Source organism: Hippocampus zosterae, chromosome 3, assembly GCF_025434085.1.
Source record: "Hippocampus zosterae strain Florida chromosome 3, ASM2543408v3, whole genome shotgun sequence".
Lineage (NCBI taxonomy): Eukaryota > Metazoa > Chordata > Actinopteri > Syngnathiformes > Syngnathidae > Hippocampus > Hippocampus zosterae.
Window position 1 is genome coordinate 23,141,128 of NC_067453.1, and position 26,088 is coordinate 23,167,215.

Here is a 26,088-nt window from a genome sequence, read left to right on the forward strand (position 1 = left end):
TAAAAAATTTTATTAGATGACTGTAGTATACAGTATTTACAAAATCTTCAGCTAAACTTTCAGTGGAACATTTACCTCAGTTAACATGCTCTTACCGTATGTTTAATAACCTTCATTTATGTAGCACATTTTAAAGGACTGAAGTACAAATCATTGTTTTTCTAACACTTCAATACGTTCCTTGGTTGTTGTTTTTTTGTTTGTTTGTTTTAAAAATAACAGCAATGTCCATCAACAAGATTCGCTAATTAAATTTCACTCGTATTCAAAAAGGTTGTGGAGCAAAGCCAAAAGAGGACATGTTTTTCTTCATTTGCTGGAGGTCTTGGGAATGAAGAAAAAAACGTTTCCACATGCGTGACATACTGTAGAAGGGTCTGCAAACGTGAAAGAAAAGCACCCCAGCTGTCAAGCGAGTACTTTTATTAACAAACAGCAGCAAAAATAAGAAGCTACAATCAGAAGTAAACGGTGCATATTCCAATATTACATACTGTATAAAGTAGAGAATATAAAGCATTTTAAAAAGATCGTTGGCACCCGAGAGGCACTCATGAGAACATTTCATACACCTAACTCGGCGTGTCACTGCTGAAAAATATATGTGAAGCAGTCAATGTGAACGTTTTTTTATCGTAGAAAATTGTCCATTGCTGGGGAGGCACACCAAATGGGACACAGTGTTGTTCCCATGTAATTCCAGCATCAATGACCATAGAAAGGCATTTCTGTGTAGCTTGTCGAGCCAAACAAAACCAAAAAACAAAACAAAAAACCAGTGATACATTGGTTTGTAACAGCATACCATCGTCGCCATCATAAATAAAGTGTCAACACTTCACTGTAAGCGACTAAACGGGCAGTTTCATATGGTTAGAATCAGAAACACGACTTGGCTCAAACCTAGTCTTAAGGCAGATTGTGTGTGTGTGTACGTTTGGTCTTATACAAATATAAAATAAATAAATGTACATATATATTTCTATACACACACCATATGTAATATAAAAAAGCCCACCACCATTTTCCACTGCTTATAACAGCAGGGCTTTACACACCTCTGTTAATATTTTTTTTTGTATTTTTTTTCCAGGCAGTAGCATCTAATCTCAAGTAACAATTCAGGTCCTTTTTCTGTGGAGTTTCTTCAGGAAACCACAAACTCACGCACCCTAGATCTTGAAAGTCACCCCCCAGAAGGGAGCCCTTACATACACACACACACACAATCACACACACGAACACTTAATTAAACACTGCGTTTGGGTCACATTGATGATCTTAGTCCGTCTTCAAGCCGGTTCCATTCTTCTGCTCGCGCAACTTCCTCCTGTGCAGGTATCCTGTGCGCTGCAGGCGGTTCATTCGTGCTCCAAAGAAGATGACGATGCCGATGGGCACCAGCTTGGTGGTCAGCCAGCCCTGGTGGACATTAAGAAAAGAAAAGTTAGATGCAATGATGAATCAATAACTCATCGATTATCACAATTTAAAAAATTAAAATAATATTTAAAAGTCAATAAATATTTTTGATCATCTGTTCATCATTTGTTAGATTTAAAGTTTTCCAAATGCTCAGAATTTCAGGCCCTCAACAGTCAGTCAAATTTCACAGTTTTCTGGAATTTTCCATGGAAGCAAACTGACTAGATTAGTCTTTTTTCAAAATAGACATTTGCGAACATCCTTTTTTACTTTGGAAAACAACGACCCAAATTTTGGCAGTTTTTCTGACATGGTACGGACCAACCCGGGACCTGAATTATAATTTATATTTGTGCCTTTTCTGCACCGTCCTGAGGTTTTTTTTCCTCTCTGTCTTCATCCTCTGCTACTTTATTTTTAGTTCGCAACATACAGCCAGTCAAGGAATAAATTTAACAAAGTCAAGGTCGCTCCACGTTTTTACCGGCCGAGTGTCTTACCATGACAGCATGGGGGAAGTAGCCGTTGGTCTGGCTCTGCAGCCCCACGGTGTTGAGCTCGGCAGCCACGTAGCGCTCCGGAGTGGGCTTGTCCAAAGTGGGCTTCCTGATGCGGGTCATCTTGGTGGCCACAAAGAAAGGCAGCACGCTCTGCGGGAGGACGCAGATACGGAAAGCTAGAGTCAAACGGATGCTTTCAAAAAGCTCAATATCAAACAAATATGGACAATTTGGTGTGCATGTTTCCAGTCTTTGCCATTTTTGCGTGCAGTAATCTTGAAATGAAAAAGCGTTGTGAAGAGTTCCAGATGTAAGGAATAGGCTCATTGAAGATGAAAGATTACTCTTTCTAATGTTCGGTCCACTGGCGGGGCTTAATATGTTGGGCAAAAATTGCATTGGATGTATTCAAAATGTACTTGCGGAGGTCAAAGTGCAGTGCCGTCTATGAACAGCAGATGTCGTAAGAGTAACTAACACGAGCAGGGGCTCAAAACAACGTTCGCCAGAAAAGTTTGAGCAAAGACAAAAAAAACTCAAAAAAAACAACAAGGTCCATTTTAATCACGAAGTTTGAACAAATATTCCCAAGTAGATTGATGCAGATGACAATTTTACCATCTTTGCTTTATTTTATTTCATTTCACTTCCCTGCTTTTTTTCCTTGACCATCTTTGTTAAACTTCATTTCATTATTCCGCTTTACTTTCTTTATCTGACGACTGTATTTACTGAACCTACTTACATTTCACCTCGCTGTACTGCCTTACTTTGTTTTGTTTTGTTTTTATTTCACCGCCTTGTTGACTTTTTTTTAAACTTCATTTTACTGCCGGTTTTATTTGCTAACATTTTTTCAACTACATTTTACTGCTTTTATTTTATTTCCCTTCACTTGATAATTGTTGCTTTGGTTTACTCTTTTGTAGTTCCTTACCATGTTTTATTTCTCTGTATTTTACAGCGTTGCCTTGTTTTATGAAATATATTTTACAGTTCCATTTTCTGCTCTGCATGTTGAATTTTTATTTATTGTATGTTTTATTTTACCCTTATTTAATGCCTGACCTTATTTTATTTCGATGCAGTATACTTATTTCGTTTTAATGTACTTCATTGCATTTGGTTGATTGAACCACTTCTTTTTTACTTTAATCAACAATTACGTCTTCATTGAATTAATATTTTTATATCACCTTTTTTTTCTACAGCCCGTTTTATTTTAATGCGTTTGTTTTATTTTACCACCTCATTTTTATTTTAATTCACGACCTTATGTTAAATTGGATACCATATGTGCCACAGACAATACCACGGGTGGTAGCCTTACCTGGATGATGATGCCCTGACGCCTGTACTCCTCCTGGAGGCCACGGGAGAAGAAATCCACAAAGGCCTGAAATCGGTGTGGGGAAGAAAGATTCGAATGAGAAAGAGTCACAATATCCGCTTCGACGCAGTGAAATGAGGATGGCACGCGAACCTTGGTAGCAGAGTAGATGGTGAGCAGAGGGACGGGGTACATGCCACTGGCCGAGGAGATGTTGAGGATCACACCTTTGGATCTGAAACAACATTGAGGGAATTTATAAAACAAAAACAAATTGAAATTGGGTCTCATTGACCAACTGTTTGTGCAAGCAGCAGTGAGCACTGACAAGAGCAAACTCAAAAGACGGGTCACATCCAGCTAACTGCTGTTGTAGTATTATGAGGCAATTGTTTTGAATATCAATCAAGAATACTTGATAGAAAGAAAATCAAACTTGTTTTCAATTCATTAAAAGACAAAAAAAAACTTGCACTTATTAGTGTAAAAATTAATTACACCATGACATTTAAATATTATTTGATGTTAAGTGACAAACATTCAAATTTACATCAAATTAAAAAAAAAATCTAAATCTGACTGTGAAATATTGTGGTAAATTTTAAAGCAAAATATTTTTATAATTAAAATTTTAAATTCTACAAAGTTACTTGGCACATGTGGTTTGTTAAAAAAAGTTACAAAATAAAAGTTTTAAAAGAATATTTCTTTTATATACATTATATACATATACACACACACCTTTTTTATTTTAGAAAATGCATTTACAGGAAGCACTTTCAAGCGTTTAAACCTCTTCTATGCATCTATTTTTGGATCAAATTGCATCAACAATTTTCCAGGGAACCCATCGTCTGCCCTCTCAAACACGCATGCACACACAGAAACACACTCACACACACACACACACACAGTGTGGCAGTGTGTGTTGCCATGGCAGCCTGTTGCTGCAGTGATATAGTTCAGCGATAGAGAGAGAGAGAGAGAGAGAGAGAGAAAGAGAGATGCTCCGGCCTCACACAGCTCCAAAATGTGCTGTGACTTCATTGGCCGGTGTCAGTCACGTGGCCACATGAGGGGCCAATCAGGGCAGGGAGGGCACTTTGTGTGAATTGAAAGCTTGTCAGCATTTGTGAACAAAAGGAAGGCGAGGAAGAGGAAGCAGCCATGGTGGGGAAAGACTTGTTGATCCTTTAGCTCATTTTTATAAAAACAATTAATAACAATTTGACATCAATGTGCATTACAAAAATAAATAAATAAATAGGGGGGGGCTCACCTGTCAGCCATTCTGGGCAGTACTAGGCGGGTCATCTGGTGGACAACAGACAGAAGTTGGTGTTTAAAAGCTCATAAAAAAAACACACATGGAGGATCCTGACAGAGTGAAATAATTAAAACATAGAAGCGAGGTAGAGAGTTGAGAAAAGGAGGGAGATATGCGTGGGTGGGTGGGTGGCGGGTGCAGACGGCATTGGTGTAGTCCACAGTTGCTTTGGGAACGAGCGAGACACTGCAGGTACCACCAAAGAAGCAGCAGCAGCAACACAATGCCATTTATATGGAAGCTGTTGGCTCAAATGGATCAAGATTACCTGGCACACTGAAGTCATGTTGACGTTAATCATGTTGGTGATGAACTGAAACACAAATTGGGAATACAACATTAAAAATTCGCCTGATCACAACAAAAACATTTTAATACAACAACCAACCCCACCCCCCGCCCAAAATAAATAAATCATACATACATTGTCCAGATCCGGAATATGGAGGTAGTACTCAGGGTATGGATAGGACACGCCAACATTATTGACTGTTAAACACGAACAAAAAAAACACACACAAATTCATGACATTCTAAAAATGTCCACATGGAGGTGGTAGAAGCAAAGGAAAGAAACTATTCAGCCAGCCACACCTTTTAACCAGTAAGCAACTGCATATAAAACGAGGACCAAGCGTCGTTTTCTTAATGCTCTTTTCACATTAAGTACATGTGAAACTAAATCTGACATATTTAGACAAAAAAAAACGTGTTTCATTCACAGTGATTTAATGCACACTTTATATTGCTCAATGACTCTCATTACCTTCATGTATGGGACCTAAATGTACAGTACATTTTGTTATAGTGCCTTCTTGTTTGTTTTTGGCTTTAATGCTAGAGTGACTATCTAGCAGAGACTTGTGTATTTACGGCTGTGGATCAAATAAAAAGGTCCAAAAAAATTGGTTTATTTTTTATTTTTTTCCTTAACTTTTTATTACTTGTGCAAAAATGTCCAAAATTAAAATTTACAAAAAAATACATAAATGGGGTTTGTGTTTTTTTTAACTTGTGTAATAATATTTTTAAATTGTAAAAACAAAGGTCTGCTTCTTTATATTTTATTATATAGAAAGTATAAATACTTTCACTTTATTTGTATTTAAAATAACGTATCTTACGATGAAGGTCCCCTACATTAATGACGAAACCAACACTGGTCTAAAAAAATGGTCACTTTAAAAATCAGTTCCAGTAAAGATGTAAGTTGTTCACCAAGGACACCGATCTCCAGGCCCGACAGTCCCGCCTCGATGGATGGGTAAATGTTCGTCTTGCCGAAGTCCACCGCAATGGTCTTTGTCTCCACTCCAAACTGGTCCTCTGTGGCACAAAGTATAGGAAAAAAATGTTGTTTTTCTGTATTCATTTATAACATTTCGTGGGCGCAAAGCAATTACTGAGCAGTAAATCAAGAATAGGATTCTGAGCATTGGGATTCTTGTGAGAATCCCAATGCAGTGTCAAAATTAAACAACAGAGGGCACTGCAGACCAAACAAAGTAGACTACTTGTCATTGCATGCCCAAAGATTCTTTAAAAGCAGTTGATGGTCGTGCAGAACATTGCCTGAAGCAACGTCCGAAAAGAATGACAATATTACAGTCTGACTAGATTATTTGCAATCCGGACAGGATGGTGCTGGTCAAATTTGCACCCTTACCAAGTGACCTGGCCACGTCATCCAGCTTGTGTTGGGAGCGGCTGATCAACACAATGGCAAACCCTCGACGAGCAAGCTGGAGGGAAAAGACGTCAGGTTACAGCTCACAAATAATGTAAAAACTATAATGTTTCCCCCCCGACCCCACCCATTCTATTTGGAAATATCAAGATACATGTATCAAATCATCTTTGTCGAAGACATATATGCTCGAAGGAAACGTCACACTTACAGTACTGATGGGTTCATTCAAATGTATGCTAAATGACAAGTTAAAAAAAAAATCTATTTCATCATACCCTCTCGAACTGACTATATTGAATGAAAATCCCACCGAGTCGAACTGAATCGAATTGTTCCACTTACAAATTGAACCGTTCGAGAACCGTTTCGCACCACCCATATCGAAACGTCTTTTGTGGAAAGATACAAATCCCCAGTGTAATCCGAAAATGCAAATGTAGCATCTGTGCAAATGTCTTTTAGGGGCGGGAACTGGCGGGGTGGCATGTGATATCGGTAAACCTGCGTGCGAGTGACTGGAAGCGAGCTGTGGCCGACAGCAGCGAGTGAACTCAATGTCGCTACGCGTCTTACCGTTTCTCAGCATTCAATAATGAGCTGATAAGTACATATGCGAGTGGCTCACCTTTCCCCACATGCGAGGGCATTACATCAACTATAGTGTAAAAACCCAGAAAAACGTGTGCGTTTAAAAAAAAACAAAAAAAGAGTCCCGTTTAATCAACAGTAGCACCAAAATGCATGGCAAGCATCATACTAAAAGTCTATGTACGTGTGTATTTCCCACAATAAAAGCAGCGTGAGCGTAGAGCGGCTGCGGCCTTAGACTGAACCCTGTGTTGTACGTATGAGTCACAGCCTCTCTGTCAAAGAAAGTTAATCCATCCATCCATTTTCCGAACCGCTTGATCCTCCAGAGGGTCGCGGGGGGGGGGGGGGGGGGGGGGCTGGAGCCTATCCCAGCCGTCTTCAGGCAGTAGGCGAGGGACACCCTGAATCAGTTGCCAGCCAATCGCAGGGCACACAGAGACGAACAACCATCCACGCCCACACTCACACCTAGGGACAATTTAGAGCGTCCAATCAGCCTGCCATGCATGTTTTTGGAATGTGGGAGGAAACCGGAGCACCCGGAGAAAACCCACGCAGGCCCGGGGAGAACATGCAAACTCCACACAGGGAGGCCGGAGCTGGAATTGAACCCGGCACCTCTGCACTGAGAAGCCGACGTGCTAACCGTAGGGCTACTGGTGAAAAGAAAGTTAAATAAATGTTTATTTCATTTTAAGAAAAAGAGAAAAAAATGTTTTCAGGAGACTCACCTCCTCCGCATAGGATTTCCCGATTCCATCAGTGGCTCCCGTCACAACTGAACAAAGCAGACAAGGGAGGCAAAAGGTCAGCTATGGGTTTTGGTACAAAGCGTTCACATTGCTTAATAGACTTTAAAAACAATGAGCTGTACTTAGAAGGCACCAAAAAAAATGGCAAGTTAAAAATAAAGGGAGCGTATGTCGCGCTCAATAACGTTTGATGCAAGGTGTCATCTAGTTCTTTGCAGTTTCTAATTAAGCTCACAAAATTTTGGGTGTTGTTTCGAGGAAGTCATAATATTCTAATACATTTTACAATTTTAAGTTAACATGTGCCTTCTTCTGTCCTTGCAAATATTTTTCGTTTATCATTTTTGTATAAACTTTTGTCCTCATTTTATAGAAGTTATTAATATTTTAGAATACATTTCACTGAATGAAATGTGCTGTAAACTAAATTGTATTTTAAAAAAAAAAACAGCAATAGCTGAACTCAGCGTAACCCAGTGGGATTCCATGATGTTAAGGAACATGGCCACCCGTGCTGCTTGACTGCAGCAGAGACAAAACGTGAACCTCATTTATGACCACACCCCGACTTCTGGTTGGACCACTTGTTATGGTGAGTGAGCACTGAATAAGCTTCAATGTGACGTAGATTCCCTGTGACAAAGCGGTGATGCTCGTAGATAACATGTCATCACAGGTAGATGCGGAGCAGGTTTTCAAAGCTTAATGGGATCATTGTAGACAATACACGAGAGACAAAGGCCAAGGACAGGCATTAAGTCAACGAAACCTGGGGAGAGGTTTCTCTCATGAAACATTCCTGTACAGCGTATATTGTAGAAGCTCTCACAGTAAGTTTTGGCAGTATCCGAGATTATTAAAAAAAAAAAGGGAAAACGTTTTTAAACAGTTTTACCCATCCCACCTCCTTATCCACACATTGAGAAGATGTATATTCTTTGGTGAATGTTTTCATTCACAGTGTTCTCCAAACAAGAGGCAAAAAGTGCTCGCTTGAAACTGTCACTCTCGGTTGACATTTACTTTCAAACGAAAGCAAATTAAACCATGTAACAGCACAACGTTCAGCGTTCATCGAGTTTCGTCTGACAAATGTACCCTAGATTCATGCTAACAAGAATGTGAACTAAAATGCTATAAACAAGCTAAATTAGCAGAACAAACATTCACATTCCGGAAGCAAGCTTCCGAGCTAAACGTGGATATGGACGTAAATATGGATAGATACTGTAGATCGATATCCAGCTAGCTAGCTAGCTAGAGTTTATGAACCGTATACTGCCACACTGACACAGCGGAGATTAAACAGAAAAGTTTGGAGACTTGTTGCTGGGCAGAATTTGTGGGGCAAGATCATTTCTGACTGAAAAATGTACCGACAACGACAGTATGACAAAAACCAAAACAAATGTAGCACAAAAGGCAAAATTAGATGCATTCCTTTTGCAATGGGAAGATTGTCCCCCGCAGCGCCAACTGCAAAAACTGGTGGGGCATTGACATTCATGTTTCGACCCCAAAAATCTGCAGTTTGGATCAGTATCTGTACAACCTCTTCAGGTTAAAAAGGACCACCTGACCAATAAATCGCCAGACCACTTGCTATCCAACAACAACAGCATCATTACTTCATTATTTATATTTGATGTATATTATTTACTGTATATATCCATTAATTTACTAGACATTGCCATTTTTTCTGATACTATGTACCATCTCGGAGTCTACTTCAATCTCATTCACTGATTCAGAGTGATCAATAGTCACACTAACGTCTGACACCATTTTGCATGCTGCAATTGATCGCCCATTCAATCAAATCATATCTAAAAAACACAAAGCATTTTGATTGGAAATATGTGGGCATTTTATTTCTTGAAACCACGACTGTGGACGGTATGATAAAAAAATGACTTCTTAGCCAGGTCGCTTGCTGCGACTTCAAATGATTTTGAATGACATTGACTGGAAGAATTAAACCATTTCCGACACAGTTATTATAAATGAATTGCGACAGAGTATCAATAGATGCCAGAATACTGCATTCTTATGAAAATGGCAGGAAAATTACAGGAATGCAAATTTTGCCCTGGATGTGGGGTGACCACGGTCACCACATCGCTCCGCCCCTGGGATTTTCTTGGGGACCACTTGTGGTCGACATTCCACAGTTTGCCAAACACCGCTTTAGACTAATATACAATGGAGGACACCAAGTGCGTCCGTCAAGCCTCAAGTTGATGATTTTTTTTTTTAAACAAAGCCGTTAGCCACGATTGTGCGCGCAACACATCTCTGATCAGTTGATGAAAGATTCATGGAGGCATAGAGGACATTCTCTGGCAACAGGCGAGAGGAGAGGGAGGGAGCGATGACAAATGAACGAGGAGGAGGAAGACGAGGGGCTGGCGGGATGTGGAGGGATCCTGGGGGCGTCTAAAAATAGAAGAGCGTGTGAAGGAGAAATGGAATAGAGAGACGGAGAGAAGGAAGGAGGGAGGGAGGAGAGGAAGGCGAGCGAGAGTAGCACAAAGTCAAAAAGTGAAAAAGGCAAGCAGAATTTATTTTTAAATCCGACTCTTTCGTAGTCACCCCCCCTCCCCGACCACCACCACCACCCACACCCTCCTCGATATTAAGAATGAAACACTCCGGCACAAAAGCCTCAATGGGAGCGGATCATACCAATGCATGCCACAGCGGGAGGAAGAATCAAACGGTTGACGAGGAGACCCAAACAAGCATCACATCTTGAGAGTTTATCCTCTCAACAGGAAATTTTCTGGGGAAAAATAACCCGTCATTGACACAGAGGTGAACCTGAAGCAGCCTCGTTCGTGTATATCAGTCCTTCCTTCGCCTTAATCAGTCACCACAAAGAAGTGCTCAGTTTCAATCATTTTTGCGAGTACATCACCCCCACTCATGTGATATTCCTTAGAAATTGTTTCTTCATTTTGTTTAATCAACTGAATCATTCACTCAAAAACAAAATATCTCTCTAGCTAGATATGTCTAGCTAAAAAAAATCCAATAAATTTCAGACAATTGAGTTGGAATTTAACAAAAACGAATAATACATGATATTTTTCATCAATTTATAAAACAAATAAAATGTCCTGCTCCCCACTCCCAACTCCCAAGTTCAAAATAACCTTGTAAGTCCCTGGATGATTGCACGTTTGCACTCTTTCAAACCGCGAATAGGAATTATGAGGAAAGTAACATTCCTTGAATCCTTGAAAACTCAACTCTAAATCGAACTTGAAAAGGGCAATGAGAATAAATTACTAAAATGAAAAATGATCGCAATGAATAAAAACAAACAAAACAAATACGTCTGCCCCTGCCGTGCACGCGCTTTGGCCTCTAAGGGGCAGTGTATTCGGACTTCATTGTAGATTTAACGAATTTTTCACAAATTGGGAACAATTTGCACCATTGAGAATTATATTAGCTGTGTATGTCAACAGCGTTGGTGTGTGAATATTCGTCGTTTGAAAGAATATTACTGCTGAAATTGATGCCCATTTCCTGTTAGCATATGAATGGGATTTTACATTGACTTTAGCATTAGCACTAGCAATGTTTAAAAAAAAGTCTTGTATTTAAATGCAGTACAATGTGTGCAATTCTTTTATCGCGCGTTTAGTTTTAAAGTAACTCCAACTGGGATGTGATTAAAAGTTTAAAGCTCCGATCCCACTGAGCGGTGAACATTCGTGAGTGTGTACGCAGGTTGTGTTCCTTGAAGGTCTCCGATGCTTTTCTGGCGCAGGGGAATCCTGAACTTCAAAATTTCCTTGCACACACATTTACGACCATGAACGAACCCTGGCGTGAATCCGCATTTTGCCATTTTTTGCCGACAGTCGCAAAAGTTCGGCCCCCGGTGGTATCGGGGCTTTGAGCGCATAATCACAAACATTTAGGTTGCAAAGTACTTTTACTTCATGAGGAACTTGCAAAGGCACCGCGCCATTCTACACATTCGTTTTTTTTTTTTCTTTTAATGCCCAGCCCGAACAAACACAGACACACATGCCTACGCACAACTAAGCACACTTTCCAACCAGGATGTATACCAACTGTCTCTCACAATGATGTGAAGAGACTCACCTCCCAGGCTCACATAATCTCACTGATTAACAACCGCGGTTGAGTCGTGCAATTTGACTCGGGTGTTCATTTGTCTGCCAGCCCCGCAAGTTCCACTGTCATTTGAAACAATTTCCTATAAAACGGAAAATTGTACTTGCACCGTTCACAACATATACGAATCAATAAACTATTTCTTAGAGGGTGCTAGTGGCATTCCAGTGGGAGCTATCGCACCCCCTAGCAAACCGTCAGCAGCGCCTCCTCCTCTTCTTCTTCTTCACGCACATCTCCATTTCCTCCTGCTGTACTTATGAATGACAACGCTCCTCCCACCCGTTATATAATAGCCCCATTCTCTCAATAACGGTTGCATGTGTGCGTGCGTCGCCAGTCGTGTGTGAGTGGGCTCTGAGAGGAGGACGAAACCAAACTACGTGATTGGGCGTGCAGACATCTCTCATCGTTTTAATCCAAAATATAGATGAAGGTGCTTGAAAGCATATTCTCATTTATCCTGACCCCCACGCTCCTTGCGCACAACAAGAGGGATAACTACACAATTGTCTGAAATCGAATACAAAACAATGCAGTGGGACGGTTTTGAATCGTTGATACAGGGGCGTGATTGCAGCTGGTAGCGGTGCACCGCATGATCACGACAGACTTCACTGCACAGGGCAACCGAATGATGGGAAAGGGCGGTTCCTAATGTTTTGACCCTCTCCCGTAGCTACTCGAGGCAACCAAAAGATTAGAAACTGCTCTCGACGTAGAGCGGTGCATCATCCTGAGGAATGTTTTTTAATATTTTGACCCTCTTGACTGCTCTTAACATTCCAAATCCTCTTTTGTATATGAGGTAACCAAAATACGAAAAAACGGTTGCAAAAATGATTTGGCTTGCTGAAGCGCTCAGAGTTCCTTTTACTGGAAGTCGGGGGACAATAATTTGAACAATTGTGGGTGGCTCTCAGTTGGCAAAAGAAAAAAAATTCCAGCCATATGCTAAGGTCTGTTCTTAAAGTGAACCCCTGCTTATTTGCGTATTTTGGCTTATCTTCCATTATTTGCTGAAAAACTCACCTATTTGCCGTTTGGTGCTCAAATCAAAGCAAATTATGTATTGGTTTGGCTCCATCTTGAAGTACTTAGGTTAAATTTGTTCCGTTTTAAGTTCTCTACAGGCACATAAAGGCAGTGACAAACCCTTTTCGGGGGCGACAATAAAATTTTCATGATTTGCGGCAGTGCTTCATCCCCATCCCTGGTTGAATAGTGGGGGAAAGTCACTGAATTCTGCTATATGCAGCTCCATGATAACACCCATATTGAACTAACATCCCTGATCAGATTTCATTTGACTTTGCAGCCGAGGTCTCCCATTCTCACCACGCTGCTCTCAAGCACCGAGGGCGGCCTGAGGGGGGCGCTTTTGCATCATAAACGCCACCTCAGCGCTGCACTTCACGTCCAGAGATATTGACATCCCCCAGCCTTTTGTCCCCCCACCACCACCATCCTCCCTCCCTGGGCTGAGGAGCGGCCGCTGCCTGCTACGGCGCGCCTCTAAAAAAAGCAGCAGGAAGAGTAAAAATAGCAGCGACTGCCTCGTCTGGGAGCTAACCCCCCCCCCCCCCCCCACACACACACACACACACCACAATCTATCCATCGCCTCCCGCCTTGCATGCTTGCCTGCACCTGAATACCAATCAAGATCACCAGCATCACCGTCTGCATCATCACCGGGACAACAGGGGCTGCAGCATCCACGCTACATGCTGGGAAACACCGCTCGCATACACACACACACACACACACACACACACACACACACACACACACACACACACACACACACACACACACTTGGAATCATGATGGAGAACGGGAGGAATTCAACTAAAAATAGCATATGGTTGTCTGTTACTATATAGTAACGATAAGACGGTAACAAATATCGATATTGTGGCACTATTAAAAAGGTTTTACCTTTTTCAGTGATGAATCATAAATCCCCCCCAATACAGTGAACCCTCGTTAACAGAAGATCATTTTTCTTCCCCATATATGAGAATTATACTCCTCCCATACGCTTAAAACAGATTCAAACTTATCAAAACACCAACACAAAAAAAATTGCGTACATAAAAAGTAAAATGTCAATACCGTGCAGGCCTTTAAGAGGCGGGGCGCGGTGGGATGACAAATGCTTTTGTGTAAAGAGACACAGGAGCCTGCGTGGGTATTCTCCGGGTACTGCGGTTTCCTCCCGCAAAAAACATGCATGGCAGGTTAACGGAACACTCCGAATTGTCCCAGAGTGTGAGTGTAAGCGTGGATGGTTGTGTCTCTGTGTGCCCTGTGATTGGCTGGCAACCGGTTCAGGGTGTCCCCTGCCTACTGCCCAAAGACAGCTGGGATAGGCTCCGGCACCCCCCTCCCCTGCCCACACGACCCTTGTGAGGATAAAACGTTTCGGAAAACGAATGGATGGATGGGTGGGTGGGCGGACACGATCAATACATCGAATGTTCAGATTTGTCCCCCCTCCCAAAAAAAAAAAAAAAACGTTTGACATAAAAAGCTTTCCAGCACTCTCTTAAAAGGACACAGTTGTAAAAATAAGTGTCCGGCAAATCCTCAATTAAGATTCTCTGTGAGGAGACACTGCGGTCCTCGTATGCCCTGCTCCTGTTATGTAATCTGTCGCACCCCAAACTCGCCTATCAACGAGCAGAGGCCTCCTACGTTACACTGAGAGAGGAGGGAGGGATGCAGCACAAGATGGAAACGCGCACGCACACGTGTATATTTCTTTAAATAGCAAGGGAGAAAGTCACATGGGTAATATAAAAGTCGACAAAAATAAAGCTTGATGGCAAAGGAGGGAGGCTTGAGGACTTGTACTTCAGAGTCAACCAAGATAGATCCAGCATCTATATTTGGATCGAGCGAAAAATAGCTTTCAGGGAAAAAAATGAGAAAAAAAACCCACCGACCATTGTTTGGAGAGAAAAAAATAAGACAAAAGTAAATAATTTCTTTCAACTAGTTGAAGTGATTTTGGAGGAAACCTCACAACCTGGAGGTTGTAGGATAACTGTATTAGGAGATCCATCCCCAAAGATGGGCTTCCAATCCGCCAACCCGCAAGATGTGAGATGTACAATACATGAGTACTTGTTCCATTTTGGACGCACTTCAAGAAAAAGGTGTTCAAATAAGACATCAGATCACATTCAAAGCCAAAGACACCGCCACACGTTCTACCGGTTAGCTAAAGCCAAGCTTGCGTGTGTGTGTTCACTTCACAATAAAAATGAAGGCAACATTTGGGTTGGAGATTGATCATGTTCATTTTTTTGGTTTTTGGTTTTTGACAGCGAGTTATGTTAAATTGTTACCTGAAGGGCACGTGTTCTGGAAAATTGACCTTTAAAAAATAGCCATTTATCAATAGCGGAGTGCCTGGCTTGCCTACCAACCTTAAATTAGCCACTAGTGGATTTGCACAAGCAGCCGTAATTTTTCGTCGGGATGTGGAAAGTTGCACATTTCCTGCTCTGGAAGGAATTTCGAAGTCTTAAATAACACCAAAAAAAGGGTCTAAATTTGTAAAGTTAAAAAAATAAAATAAAATAAAAAAGGACGGCGCAGGAGGGGTCGGAAAGGTCACCGTGTTAGCAGAGTTGCCCTGGCTTCAGACATTTGTTAGGACACTATCATTTGGAAAAAAAAGAAAAAATATATATTTCCCCTTGAAAACATTTTCTTGGACAGATTATTTCTATTCCTCATGCTTACGAATGAGGTGGGTGTGGGGGGGGGGGGGGGGATTAAGGTTTCAAAATTGTCCTGGTATCTGACGGCAACATGGCAAAAACACAATATTTAGCCATAGCGTCTGCGGTTGGCGGGGAAAAAAAAAAAAAGCTTTATTCCCGCCCTACAAATTCACTTGCACGTTTTAGTTCCAAATAAAATCTTCGCGAGAACAGGTTCAATCTTAAACGGTTGCCCAATCACCAGATATAAGGCATGACGCAATGCTGATGAAGCACAAAGTTTGGAATTGTTTGGAACGCAAGCAACATCAAAAGGGGGACGCTATGCGCTCACGGAGAGTGTGTGAAGGTCACTGAACCCGAGGAGGTGTTGGACTGGAATTTGCCGCGGCAACAACGCCGTCATTGATTGGCTGGAGGTATTTCGATTCATTACAGTATACGGACAAATAATTGTCACCATTAAGCAAACAACACCGTTCTGATAAGTTGTCCATTGCTGCGTACAAAATTGAGGGATTAAATAGACAACCAATGGATTATTAATAACCGACAACTATTCTAATAATGAAGTCATCAAACAATTATGTATTATATTCATTTTCACTTTTTTTTTGTTGACCCGTTTTTTTTTAAAAGTTATTTAACAACTTTTAGAGGTGATAAGGCAAACGGTTTGGGATTTTTCATGATTTCGGGGTGGTCGACAGCACTGGGTCCCCCTTGCTCTGAGCAGACGTCCACATTCTGAAACAAAGCAAGAGTCAATGAGTACTAAGGGGGCACTTTTTCAAGGATCTTGGTTAACTCTTTCGGGGTCAGCGAGTACTACGATGGACAGCTTATCGTGTTATCGGGTTACAGGGTGCGGGGAAAGGGTTCATCGTGACGAGGATATGTTCACAGACAGCAGAAAATGGAGGAAACATTTTTGATTTTGTGGAACTGAGATATCTAAATTCATGAGGGATTATAAAGAGCAACGTTGTCACTATTTCTGTTGGAAATAGTTTCTTTGCATCACTAGAAAAGCAGAGACACGTTTATTAATTAGTACAATGATGATTTTGAATCATCATCATGATGGATCCATAGTAGTTGTCAGGTGCGTTGCAGCGATGTCTCCACCCCCAAACCCCAATTTTTCAACACCCACACTCAGAAAGGTTGTGGGCAGTGTCAAAAGGGGTTTTAGGGTTGTTGTTTTTTTTAATAATGACATCAAAAAAGAAACCGATTCTACAAGCGTGTTGCATGCATGACTTTTAGGGGTGTGGCCCAGTGAATCGGGTTGGCTGGTTAGTCTGCATGTGAGCCTTTCGGCGTGAGCTGTGGTCTCCAGCAGTTCCTTGCAAGTGATCTCAGGGTCAGGGTTAAGCATTGGGCTGGATTTGCGTTTGAATCTTCAACTCCAATGCACTTCGCGCCACAGCTTTGCGTTCACGTTGATCAACTGCTTCCCTTTGCCAAATGGCAACTAGGATTTTGGTCTCAATGAATTTTGGTGCATCACCGAACGGGAGTGGGGGTGGAAAAAGGGGACGACACGACCAGAAGAAAAACGACAACGAATAGGACTGAAACAAAGCGGACAATCCAAGAAAAATGAATGAGAAGATACTGTAGCTATACGAACGCAACAGCCGCCCCCCCACCCACCCCTAGCCACTCACCCACCCACCCACTCCTGCTTTGCGCGTGTTGCTGAGGAGGTTGAAAGGGAAGCTACGGCATAAGGGTTTTTTCTTTTTTTTTTTTTACCCAGCATCCCTGGCTGCGGCACGTGTCGCTGAGCGTGTTCGGCACATGAACAGCGGTGTTCTCGCTCTCCGTCCGCCCACACACACCAGCTGAGGGAAGTACATTCACAAGGATTAAGACATTCATGTCGCTCGCACAAACGCATCATTCACTTCTACATGCACATTTGCCTTTAAGTACATGAATGGAGCCCGGCCGGCTTCATGGCTCTTATATAATGCCACCGTGTTCTCAATCAGGGCATGAGAAGGGGGCAATCGGCGCCTTCCCATAGCAACAAGTAATAATTGATCAAAGTATTTTTTTTAAATGAATTTGGTTCAGATTTTTAGGGTTTTTTTTTTTTTTGATGATTAAACCTCCGCATGCACACACATTTTGACGTCTTTCCACATCTGCAGTGAGTCGGTGGAGTGTGCGAGCGCGCAGGAGAAAGTGAATGGGGGAAGCCGCCTTGACTGGCGCTGCCTGCACAAACTCAGTCCTACCACTAGGAGTCGCCTGCTCTACAAAAAGGGGAAGACCAGGGAAAATCCCTGCTGCTCAATGCGGTACGAATCACAATGCCATTATCTCCTCATCAAGTAGAGTTTTTTTTTCCCTTACAAAAACAACACTTTCACATTTTGTCATGAATAAAATTATGATCGACGTGTTTTCTGTGGGAAAAGAATGCAGGTATTGATACACAAAACAAGCCAAGAAGTACCCCATTTTTAAAATTTTAAATGTTTTTAAATGAGTTTATGTCGCAAGAATTGTGTGTTTTTTTTCTTTGGATAAGGTCAATATTTTCCAAATGTAGGGGGTGGGGGTGTCTTTCATTATTTTGCCAAAAGACAAATGGTTTTATTTGATCAATACATCAACCATGAAATAGAAATCTCACAAAATTCTGAGTTGGGGTTTTCCCCGTGTCATAGCTACAAAAGTATGTTTGGTCTTTTAAAGTCAAAGACAACATATTGTTACATTTTGTTAGAAATAAAAATATTTTATATATTTTTTTTTAAGTAAAAAGTCAATAAAAGAACATGTGGAATTTTGGAAATAGTGACCATATTTTGTGTGTGTGTGTAAACAACATACTGTAGCTATAAGAAAAAACAAATGCGTTTCAAAAAATACAATTAAAAAATAAAATGATGGATGTAACTATTGAAAAAGCACAAATCCAAAAACGCATTCAAAGGGGTGGGAAAAAAGCTGCAAGAGATGTGACAATATGTCCAATAAATGAGTAAAAATGGCACTTTTGCAAAATTTAATCAAAATCGGTGGATCCAAGTAGCGATTATACGAAACTGGCAGTCGGAGCGAGATTGAGCGACGTTCCGCTGAGCTGCTGTGGCCGATTCCTCGAGGTTGGAGGCTGTGCCTAGTCCTGGTTTGGCAAACTATCACGAGGTAAAGCAGACAAAAAGGTGCCACCATCTTATCTATCCACTTCTGATGACCGTCAATCACATATTGTGATTGGTGGGGGCTGGTTGTGGTGGCCATAGGCCAAGCCTGTCTCAAACTACAGTCATCAAATATCTGTTCCTGAAAGCGCCATCACCCTCCCATATAGCATTAAGCTAGCGCACGGTCACAAATGATGTGGCGGTTTTGAATACACGTGTAATCGTTTTTGTTTTAGGTTTAGTTTGACGGCCAACTTTAACGGAGAGCGAAAACCCAACTTGAGGCCTCCTCTCTGAGAATTTCTCACGACGTGCTCAACAGCTTGCTGCGAAGTGAGTTGCAGTCATCTTGCTCCGATGTCTCCAAACAGCTCAAATCAACAGTCCCCAAATGCTAATCTGCGAATAATCGGAGGTCCACTGTATATGGAAAAGCACACACTCTAAAATATGAACTGCATATTCATTCATTCATTCATCTTCCGAGCCGCTTGATCCTCATTAGGGTCGCGGGGGGTGCTGGAGCCTATCCCAGCTGTCTTCGGGCAGTAGGCGGGGGACACCCTGAATCGGTTGCCAGCCAAGGCACACAGAAACGAACAACCATTCGCACTCACACTCACAACTAGGGACAATTTAGAGTGTTCAATCAGCCTGCCACGCATGTTTTTGGAATGTGGGAGGAAACCGGAGCACCCGGAGAAAACCCACGCAGGCCCGGGGAGAACATGCAAACTCCACACATGGAGGCCGGAGCTGGAATCGAACCCGGTACCTCTGCACTGTGAAGCCGACGTGCTAACCACTGGACTACCAGGCCGCCCTGAACTGCATATTTAAAGACTAAATACATCATTGATCTGAATGTCAACTCAAAAATAATCGTGAAGAGAACATTCAATTCTAACAGTCACCGTCAATCAAAATCCTTGCTTTCACACCGCAGCAAGCAAACAACATGGCCGACAAGTAATCGTTTATCAAAACGAAGGATGTACGCACGTGCGCCCCTGCCGATAAGAATAGCGTTGAAGTACTGTTAAACATTTTCTGGGAACATTTCCTTAAAAGTCTTGTCAAGCCGATTTCAGCATAACGGGGCCCAGCGCTGCCGAAAAACGAGTTGGACCAGCACGCCGCCGCCGGTGTCGTAAGACCGTGAGAAACGTGCGCACGCAGGAGTTCTCATGGCAGACATCACACATTGTACAGACCGAAAGACGCACGTGGCGAGTGCCTGCGGAATGCAGCTTTTGACATTGTTCGTCAGCAAATTACATGGAGACACACGTCAACGAGAACGCAAAGACCCGCAGGTGAGAATGTGGTTTCACGGACGCATTCCCGCCGGGACCGGCATTCGGATTTCACCACGCTGCATTTTGAGGGACCTCCGTTGCGCAATTACGAAATTACGAAAGGGCTGTGCAAAAAAAAAAAAATTGAGTTTCCATTCACTTTGAGGAAAAAAAATGCCAATTATTTGCAACCTGAAGTGTCCTTTTTGCACTGTAATGAAATATTTTGGGGCCCTTACCGACTTTTTGAACGCATTATTGAAAGTTGAAACTTTTTTTTTTTACCCGATTGGGTTTTGTGTGAAATATTGTTCAGTAACTATATTAGAGTCTAAAAATATATTTTAAAAACTGATTGCAAAGGTGGGCCACCTTTATTTTAAGGCATTATTCAGATATGAAATGTTCTTTTTAAATGAGTAGTTTTTTTTAATACATCGAACTTTTGTATCCATTCATTGCAGAGTAGAAAATATATTCACCCCCACCCTGTAAACTGACAACATGATATGCTGTCCACTGAAGTAACCGCTGTCCCTGAAAGGGTTAAGTACTTTCATTTCATGGTATTATTAAAGTCTGACATTTGGCTGGAATAAAAACCGTGTTTACAAATCTAATCATGATGGGCGAGTAAATGTATAAACGCCATTACCGTGCGTTTTAAAGCATTATTAAAATAGGTCTTGTTTAAAGTGTTGTCAATTTAATCCTGTCATTACTAAGAAGGAAAATAAGTGAAAAATAAAGGGTAATGGAGATGTTTTGAGGGGAGAGTACTATAATTTTATATTTCTTTATGATGGAATTTTAGCTTTGCTTCAGTAGGGTTTTTTTAACTCTTTCAGGGACAGTGTACATCTTATCATGTTATAAGGTTACAGGGTGCATGAAAGCATTAAACTATTCATTTTAAATGCAATCATTACAGATGGGAAACAAATATTTTTCAAATGCACTGTAAATCGAGTATTTTGGGGTAATTCTACCATTTTAAGATCTTTAAATCTGGAGTTTTACTGGAGTCGGTTAAGTTTCAAATGTTGTACCTGTTAAACCCAATCCTTATTCAGCGAAATGAAATATTTTGGGATGCACCGTTATGAGGTATTACGGAGGAAGCTTATCGTTTCTAGAAGTTATGAAAAATGTGTATTTTTTTTCCCCGTTTACTCCAGTAATGTTTTATTTCAAGTGTTGACTTTGAACTGCTCAGCTAAAGCCCGAGAGTCTGGATTCAGACAACCAGTTCATCCCCCTGTACACCGCCTGCCAAAATTACAAAAGGCAAAACTATCCAAGTCCTAATGTGGTCTTTTTCCACAGTCGATAAGGGTTCCCCAATCCATTGAGGATGACGACACTCGACAGGCAAAAAAAAAAAAAAAAAAAAAAAAAAAAATCACGCCATTCACGCAACGACAGGCCCGACCGGCGTTTCTGGTCCGACCAGCCGAGGCGAGATCGCTCGTTGCAGCCAGTAAGCCTTTTTCAACCAAACTTCCCGTCTCAATCAACTGCCAGCCGCGCTCACCACGCGACTCCGAAACAGGTTTCTCTAGGAGTGGTGTTTGTAAGGGGTCGACATCCTTACACACACACACGAATAATGAACATTTTTTTCCCCACATTACGTAAATGGAGCGAGAGAGGACATGTGAGGGGGAGGAGGGAATCACCATGTCATTAAAGGGAACACAAAGTGTCAACATCCAACTGAAGTGCACCAGAAAGAGAGCTGGATCCACATTCAAATGACAATGTGAACACAAAGGGATCAGGAACTTTTTACATTTACATTGTGGCAACCCATTCTGGTCCCCACTTGACTCATTACATAGAATGTGATGACACCTGGGTGAAACCGGATGGACATTCAACAACTCTGACAAAAGTCTCGATGAGGCAATGTGAACACAAACAGGATCAGAAAGATGTTCGGGTTGGGCCCGCAAGATGAAAGCCAACAGAACTCCCTTTTTCAGCTGGTTCACAAAAGCTAGATCAAACTAGCTTAGGAGGGAAGGACAAAAAAACGAGTTGGTCAAGAAGTGGCAAAAACAGCAAAGTGGACTTTTGGGGGGGTTATATTCAAATTTAACTTGACAAACAAGAACCTGAGTCACATCCACTTGATTGATCCAATGTATGGCAAAGGCAATCTGGGTGACACCTCGGTAAAACCAAAGTGATATAACCTGCGGCAATAGTATCAACTATGTGCAATGGGAACACAAAGTGGATCAGAAAGAGATCTGGGTCAAAGTATAAATGGGGTTGCAATGGGAACGGGAACTGAACAGAGTCTCATTTTATCTTGGTTCTAGGTCTGTGAACAACTTTGCAACTCTGATCCGAAATGAATTTCAACAACACCCCACCCCCTCCCCCAACAACAAAAACTAAAGGTTTACCAAGAAGAGATGCAAAATAAGACTTTTTGCATTCACATTACAAGTTGATTTGAAGATCCAGTTCTGGTCTACTTACCTCATTTGATTTGACTGTCAATACAAGGCCAAGTAAATCTGGGTGACCATTCTAAAGTAAAAACAAACAGTTCACCTCTCGCAAGGATGTGCAATGTGAATCCAAGTGCAATAATCAAACTAATGATTAGAAAGAGGCCAGGGTCCAAGTTTTAATGGGCTCTCAATGTGAACTCAAAGTGAACCCTTTTTGCGTTGATTCACTGTGAACAAGGAGCTTGCCTCGTAAATTTATTCACCTGGGTTTGCGTTCACATTGCAAACTTATTTGTGTTGAATCAACTTTTGTCATTCAACACAATGTGAATAAAAGGCAATGTGAATCTGCGTGACACTTGGTATTAAATCCCTTACTGTGTTAGTTTGATGACAACAACTTCAGTTTGTGTCAATAGAAAAAAAGGTCTTTGTTCTACTTGTGCACACATCCAAAGATATTTGAAACGGGATGCGGTTCAGGTTTTAGTCCACGTTCGACAAAGTCAGTACAATACAAAGCGAATCTGGCTGACACCTCTGAAGCAAAACCAAAATTCGTTATTTTGGGGTTCACATTGGAAGTTGATTTGAAACACAATCCAGTCCAAGTGAATATGGTTGCTTTTAGAAGCAAAAACCAAACTGAGGTCACTTCCAGCAACAGTCTCAAAGCAATGGAAATACACAGCTATGAAATCTGAACTGGATCAGAAAAAGACCCATGTCCAGGTTTAGATCACAATGTGAATGTAAACTGGTTAAGTCCTTTGAACAAAGGACTGGAGAAAAGGGAGACTTATTTTGGGGTTCACATTATAAGTTTCAGAGTCTGCTTGTAGTCCATTTTATTCAATACAAAACAAGGCAAGGCAGTGAATCATTCGAGCTTTGTGTTCACACTGGGCAAGTGAACCAACTTGAGACCGAATTATGGGCTGATCTCACTTGTGTGTCCACACGTGTGTCATTAAGCTGATGTGTCATTCTTTTTTCAACTCATTTGACTTATTTGACAGTGATAAATCCCGCAAACAATAAAGGGTTCCACAAAGGTTCTCTTCACATACTTAAGAAGGATGATATCATGGAGAATAATCTAATTATTAAAAGGTATGATACCTCAGTCAATGAAGGTGATGATTTTCAAGTGTCTTTGGATTTCACAATGCACCAAAAGAACGGCTGCAAGGGGTGTGTGATGACTATTCCTATGTGGTCATCAGATGACTAAGCGGTGAACAAGTGCATGACTCATCGTTGTGCACAGGAATGTGTGTGTGTGTGTGTGTGCGCAACATCAGTGACATGGAAGGGGAGGGGGTGCGGGGGGAGGTTGTGTAAAAATGCGCATTAGTCATCCCTAAAGGCACCATTCATCAATGCACCTTCATTTGGAGCATATCAAATTAAGATTTTGTGCCTTAAAAATGTGCGCGTGTGCACCGGGGGTGGAGGGGGGGGGGGGTATTACTGGCACACTGCGCAGTATTTTCGCCCATGCAGAAGTGGGTCAAACCTTAGCAGGGGAGATTCCAGCGAGATCATCCTTGCAAAAATACCATAAAACACGCTAAAATGTCCACGTAATACTCATTCTATGTCGCAATATGGATAATATACATACATTTAAAAGGTATTGAAATGTAGGTCACCCATTCCAAAAAAAAAAAGAGCAGGTGCCTTGTGAGGAGTTAATGGGGCTGAAAAGTGCGTTATAGCCGGAAATCAAAACAAGCGAATGGGGCACGCAAAATGTAGGCGAAAACCCCATTCACACATAATTGAACCTCATGGTCATCATCTTGCCAAGCGATCAATTGCTTACCTGCGTTGGTTATGCAACCACCGCAACAACCTTGATTGAGCTCATAACCACCCCCAGCCAAACCCGCCCAAAAAATTAATAACATCAATTATTGTTAAGACGAAATAGAATGCGCCTAAAGTGAAGTTTGGGCACACCTGGCTTCACTGGAAGTGCTGTGTGGAGGTGAAGTAAGAGAAAAGTAAGAGGGGAACACTTACCTGCCCACTTGCCCAGCCACGGTGAGACCAACTGCCCGTTGCCCAGCACCCACACCCTGAAGCCGGACAAGAGCCGGTAGAGGATCCACAAAAGCAGCGAGGCCACCGCGAAGGTGCCGACCCAGAAGAGAAGCGTTTCGGCCCCGCGGAGCATGTCCTGAGCGTCGGTCCACGTCATGGCGGCGGCGCTAGTTGCAGTGGCGTAGCTATTCGGCCCAAAAGTGTGTGTGAGAGTTGCCGTGTGACGAGACCTCAATTGTAAGGCTAATTTCTAATTTCCACGGCAGGACGTGGGAGACTGGCTTTATAAGGAGGTTGTAGCATCACACTCCTTCACTTCCTCCCCCCGCAACACTTGCAGAGCCTGATTTGACCACACCCCGCCTACCTCGGCTTCTATTGGCCACGTGCGCCGCCTCTCAAGCGATTCCTCGCCTCTTATTGGCTTGTGTTCAGTTAGGACGGCGGATCCAAATGAGGCTTGCAAGTGTAGCCATTGGCTGGCGGGCCGGACAGGTTTGTTGGTTTCGGGATGCGTTACGAAACCCCGCTGGAGTGCACACGCCGCTTTATGAATGAATGGTGCATCTTATTGGTCAGAACCGCGTGCCTAGTAGCTGCGTGACACGTCGGTCGGTGACGTCATCGCATGACTTCGCACGCGAGTCGCTCACTCGGTTATTTCAGGTATCCGGTCGTCGTCTGCAAAGAAACCGCAACACACCTGCTATCTATCTCTCTATCTGTCTATCTATCCAAAATAAATTGTGACAAAAGACTCCTTCTCTTAAATAAATAATGAATATATAACAGAACTACAACTCCCAGCATTGCTTTTTGTCGGTTGCTCCCACTCTCGCGAGATTTGCCCACCCCCTTTCTCTTCATGACAGTGTACGAGTCTAAGTTTCGAGAAGGGGGTGATGTTACATAAACACATTGACAACACGCTTGCCCATAAATTTTATTTTACATTTTATTTTAAACATCTGTACATTAACGTTGTGTTCATGCACACATCCTCTGTACAATTTAAATTTATATATACCTCCCTATCACTCACGCACCAAAACACAGGCGCGCACACACACGCGCACAAGTGCAGTCGCCATCCTCTCGCTTTTCACGCGCGCGCGCGCGTAGCAACGAAACATTAAATGTAGACGAAATGAACTGTGACGACGTCACGTGTGGCCTGCCGCGTAGTCTGTCAGTGTGTAAGACTACAAAAATGTTCGAGCACAGCTGGTGTGCGTGCGCGTCGGCTGGCAATCCGCGTCACAAGTGCCAGCCGATGCGCGTGCACGCGACGGTTACCCAGCTCAAAACACACACACACACACACACACAGGCACCTCACACACGTACTGGATTACAATTATAAGTCACATAATGATGTATTACATATATATATTACCCGTGACGTCGCCTTTGTAACATTACAACTTAAACACATAATGTACAGTACACGTGGAAGTACAACACACGCATACACGCGCGCTCACACACGCATATATGGACAAAGAAGTATTTTGTAGTTTTGGTTTACATTTTTTTCAGCGTCCCACTTCACACGTGGCTCGTCCAGAAAGCTGTAAACAGGACAAAAAGTGAAATTTTAGTACT

The 26,088-nt window shown here is 42.1% G+C and overlaps 1 protein-coding gene across 1 annotated transcript; it reads right to left on the reverse strand.

The window, feature by feature from the left end:
• Positions 1-408: 408 nt before the first annotated feature.
• On the reverse strand, positions 409-24,840 carry hsd17b12a (hydroxysteroid (17-beta) dehydrogenase 12a). The gene is made up of 11 exons (XM_052060514.1): positions 24,463-24,840; positions 7,595-7,641; positions 6,249-6,324; positions 5,801-5,908; positions 5,007-5,071; positions 4,851-4,895; positions 4,535-4,569; positions 3,409-3,490; positions 3,256-3,321; positions 1,926-2,075; positions 409-1,422 (listed from the first exon to the last, which is right to left on the reverse strand). The coding sequence occupies exons 1-11, from the start codon at positions 24,638-24,640 to the stop codon at positions 1,282-1,284; spliced, it is 993 nt and encodes a 330-aa protein (XP_051916474.1). The 5' UTR covers positions 24,641-24,840; the 3' UTR covers positions 409-1,281.
• Between the last annotated feature and the right edge of the window lie 1,248 nt (positions 24,841-26,088).

What these genes read in the sequence shown, in the direction of transcription:
- hsd17b12a (XM_052060514.1), bottom strand. Translation starts at nt 24,640, where the DNA reads ATGACGTGGACCGACGCTCAGGACATGCTCCGCGGGGCCGAAACGCTT. An exon ending in ATATTCCGGATCTGGACAAT is followed by an intron (nt 4,896 to 5,006) that starts GTATGTATGATT and finishes TTTGTGTTTCAG; the next exon opens with TTCATCACCAACATGATTAA. An exon ending in ACTTCCCCCATGCTGTCATG is followed by an intron (nt 1,423 to 1,925) that starts GTAAGACACTCG and finishes AATGTCCACCAG; the next exon opens with GGCTGGCTGACCACCAAGCT.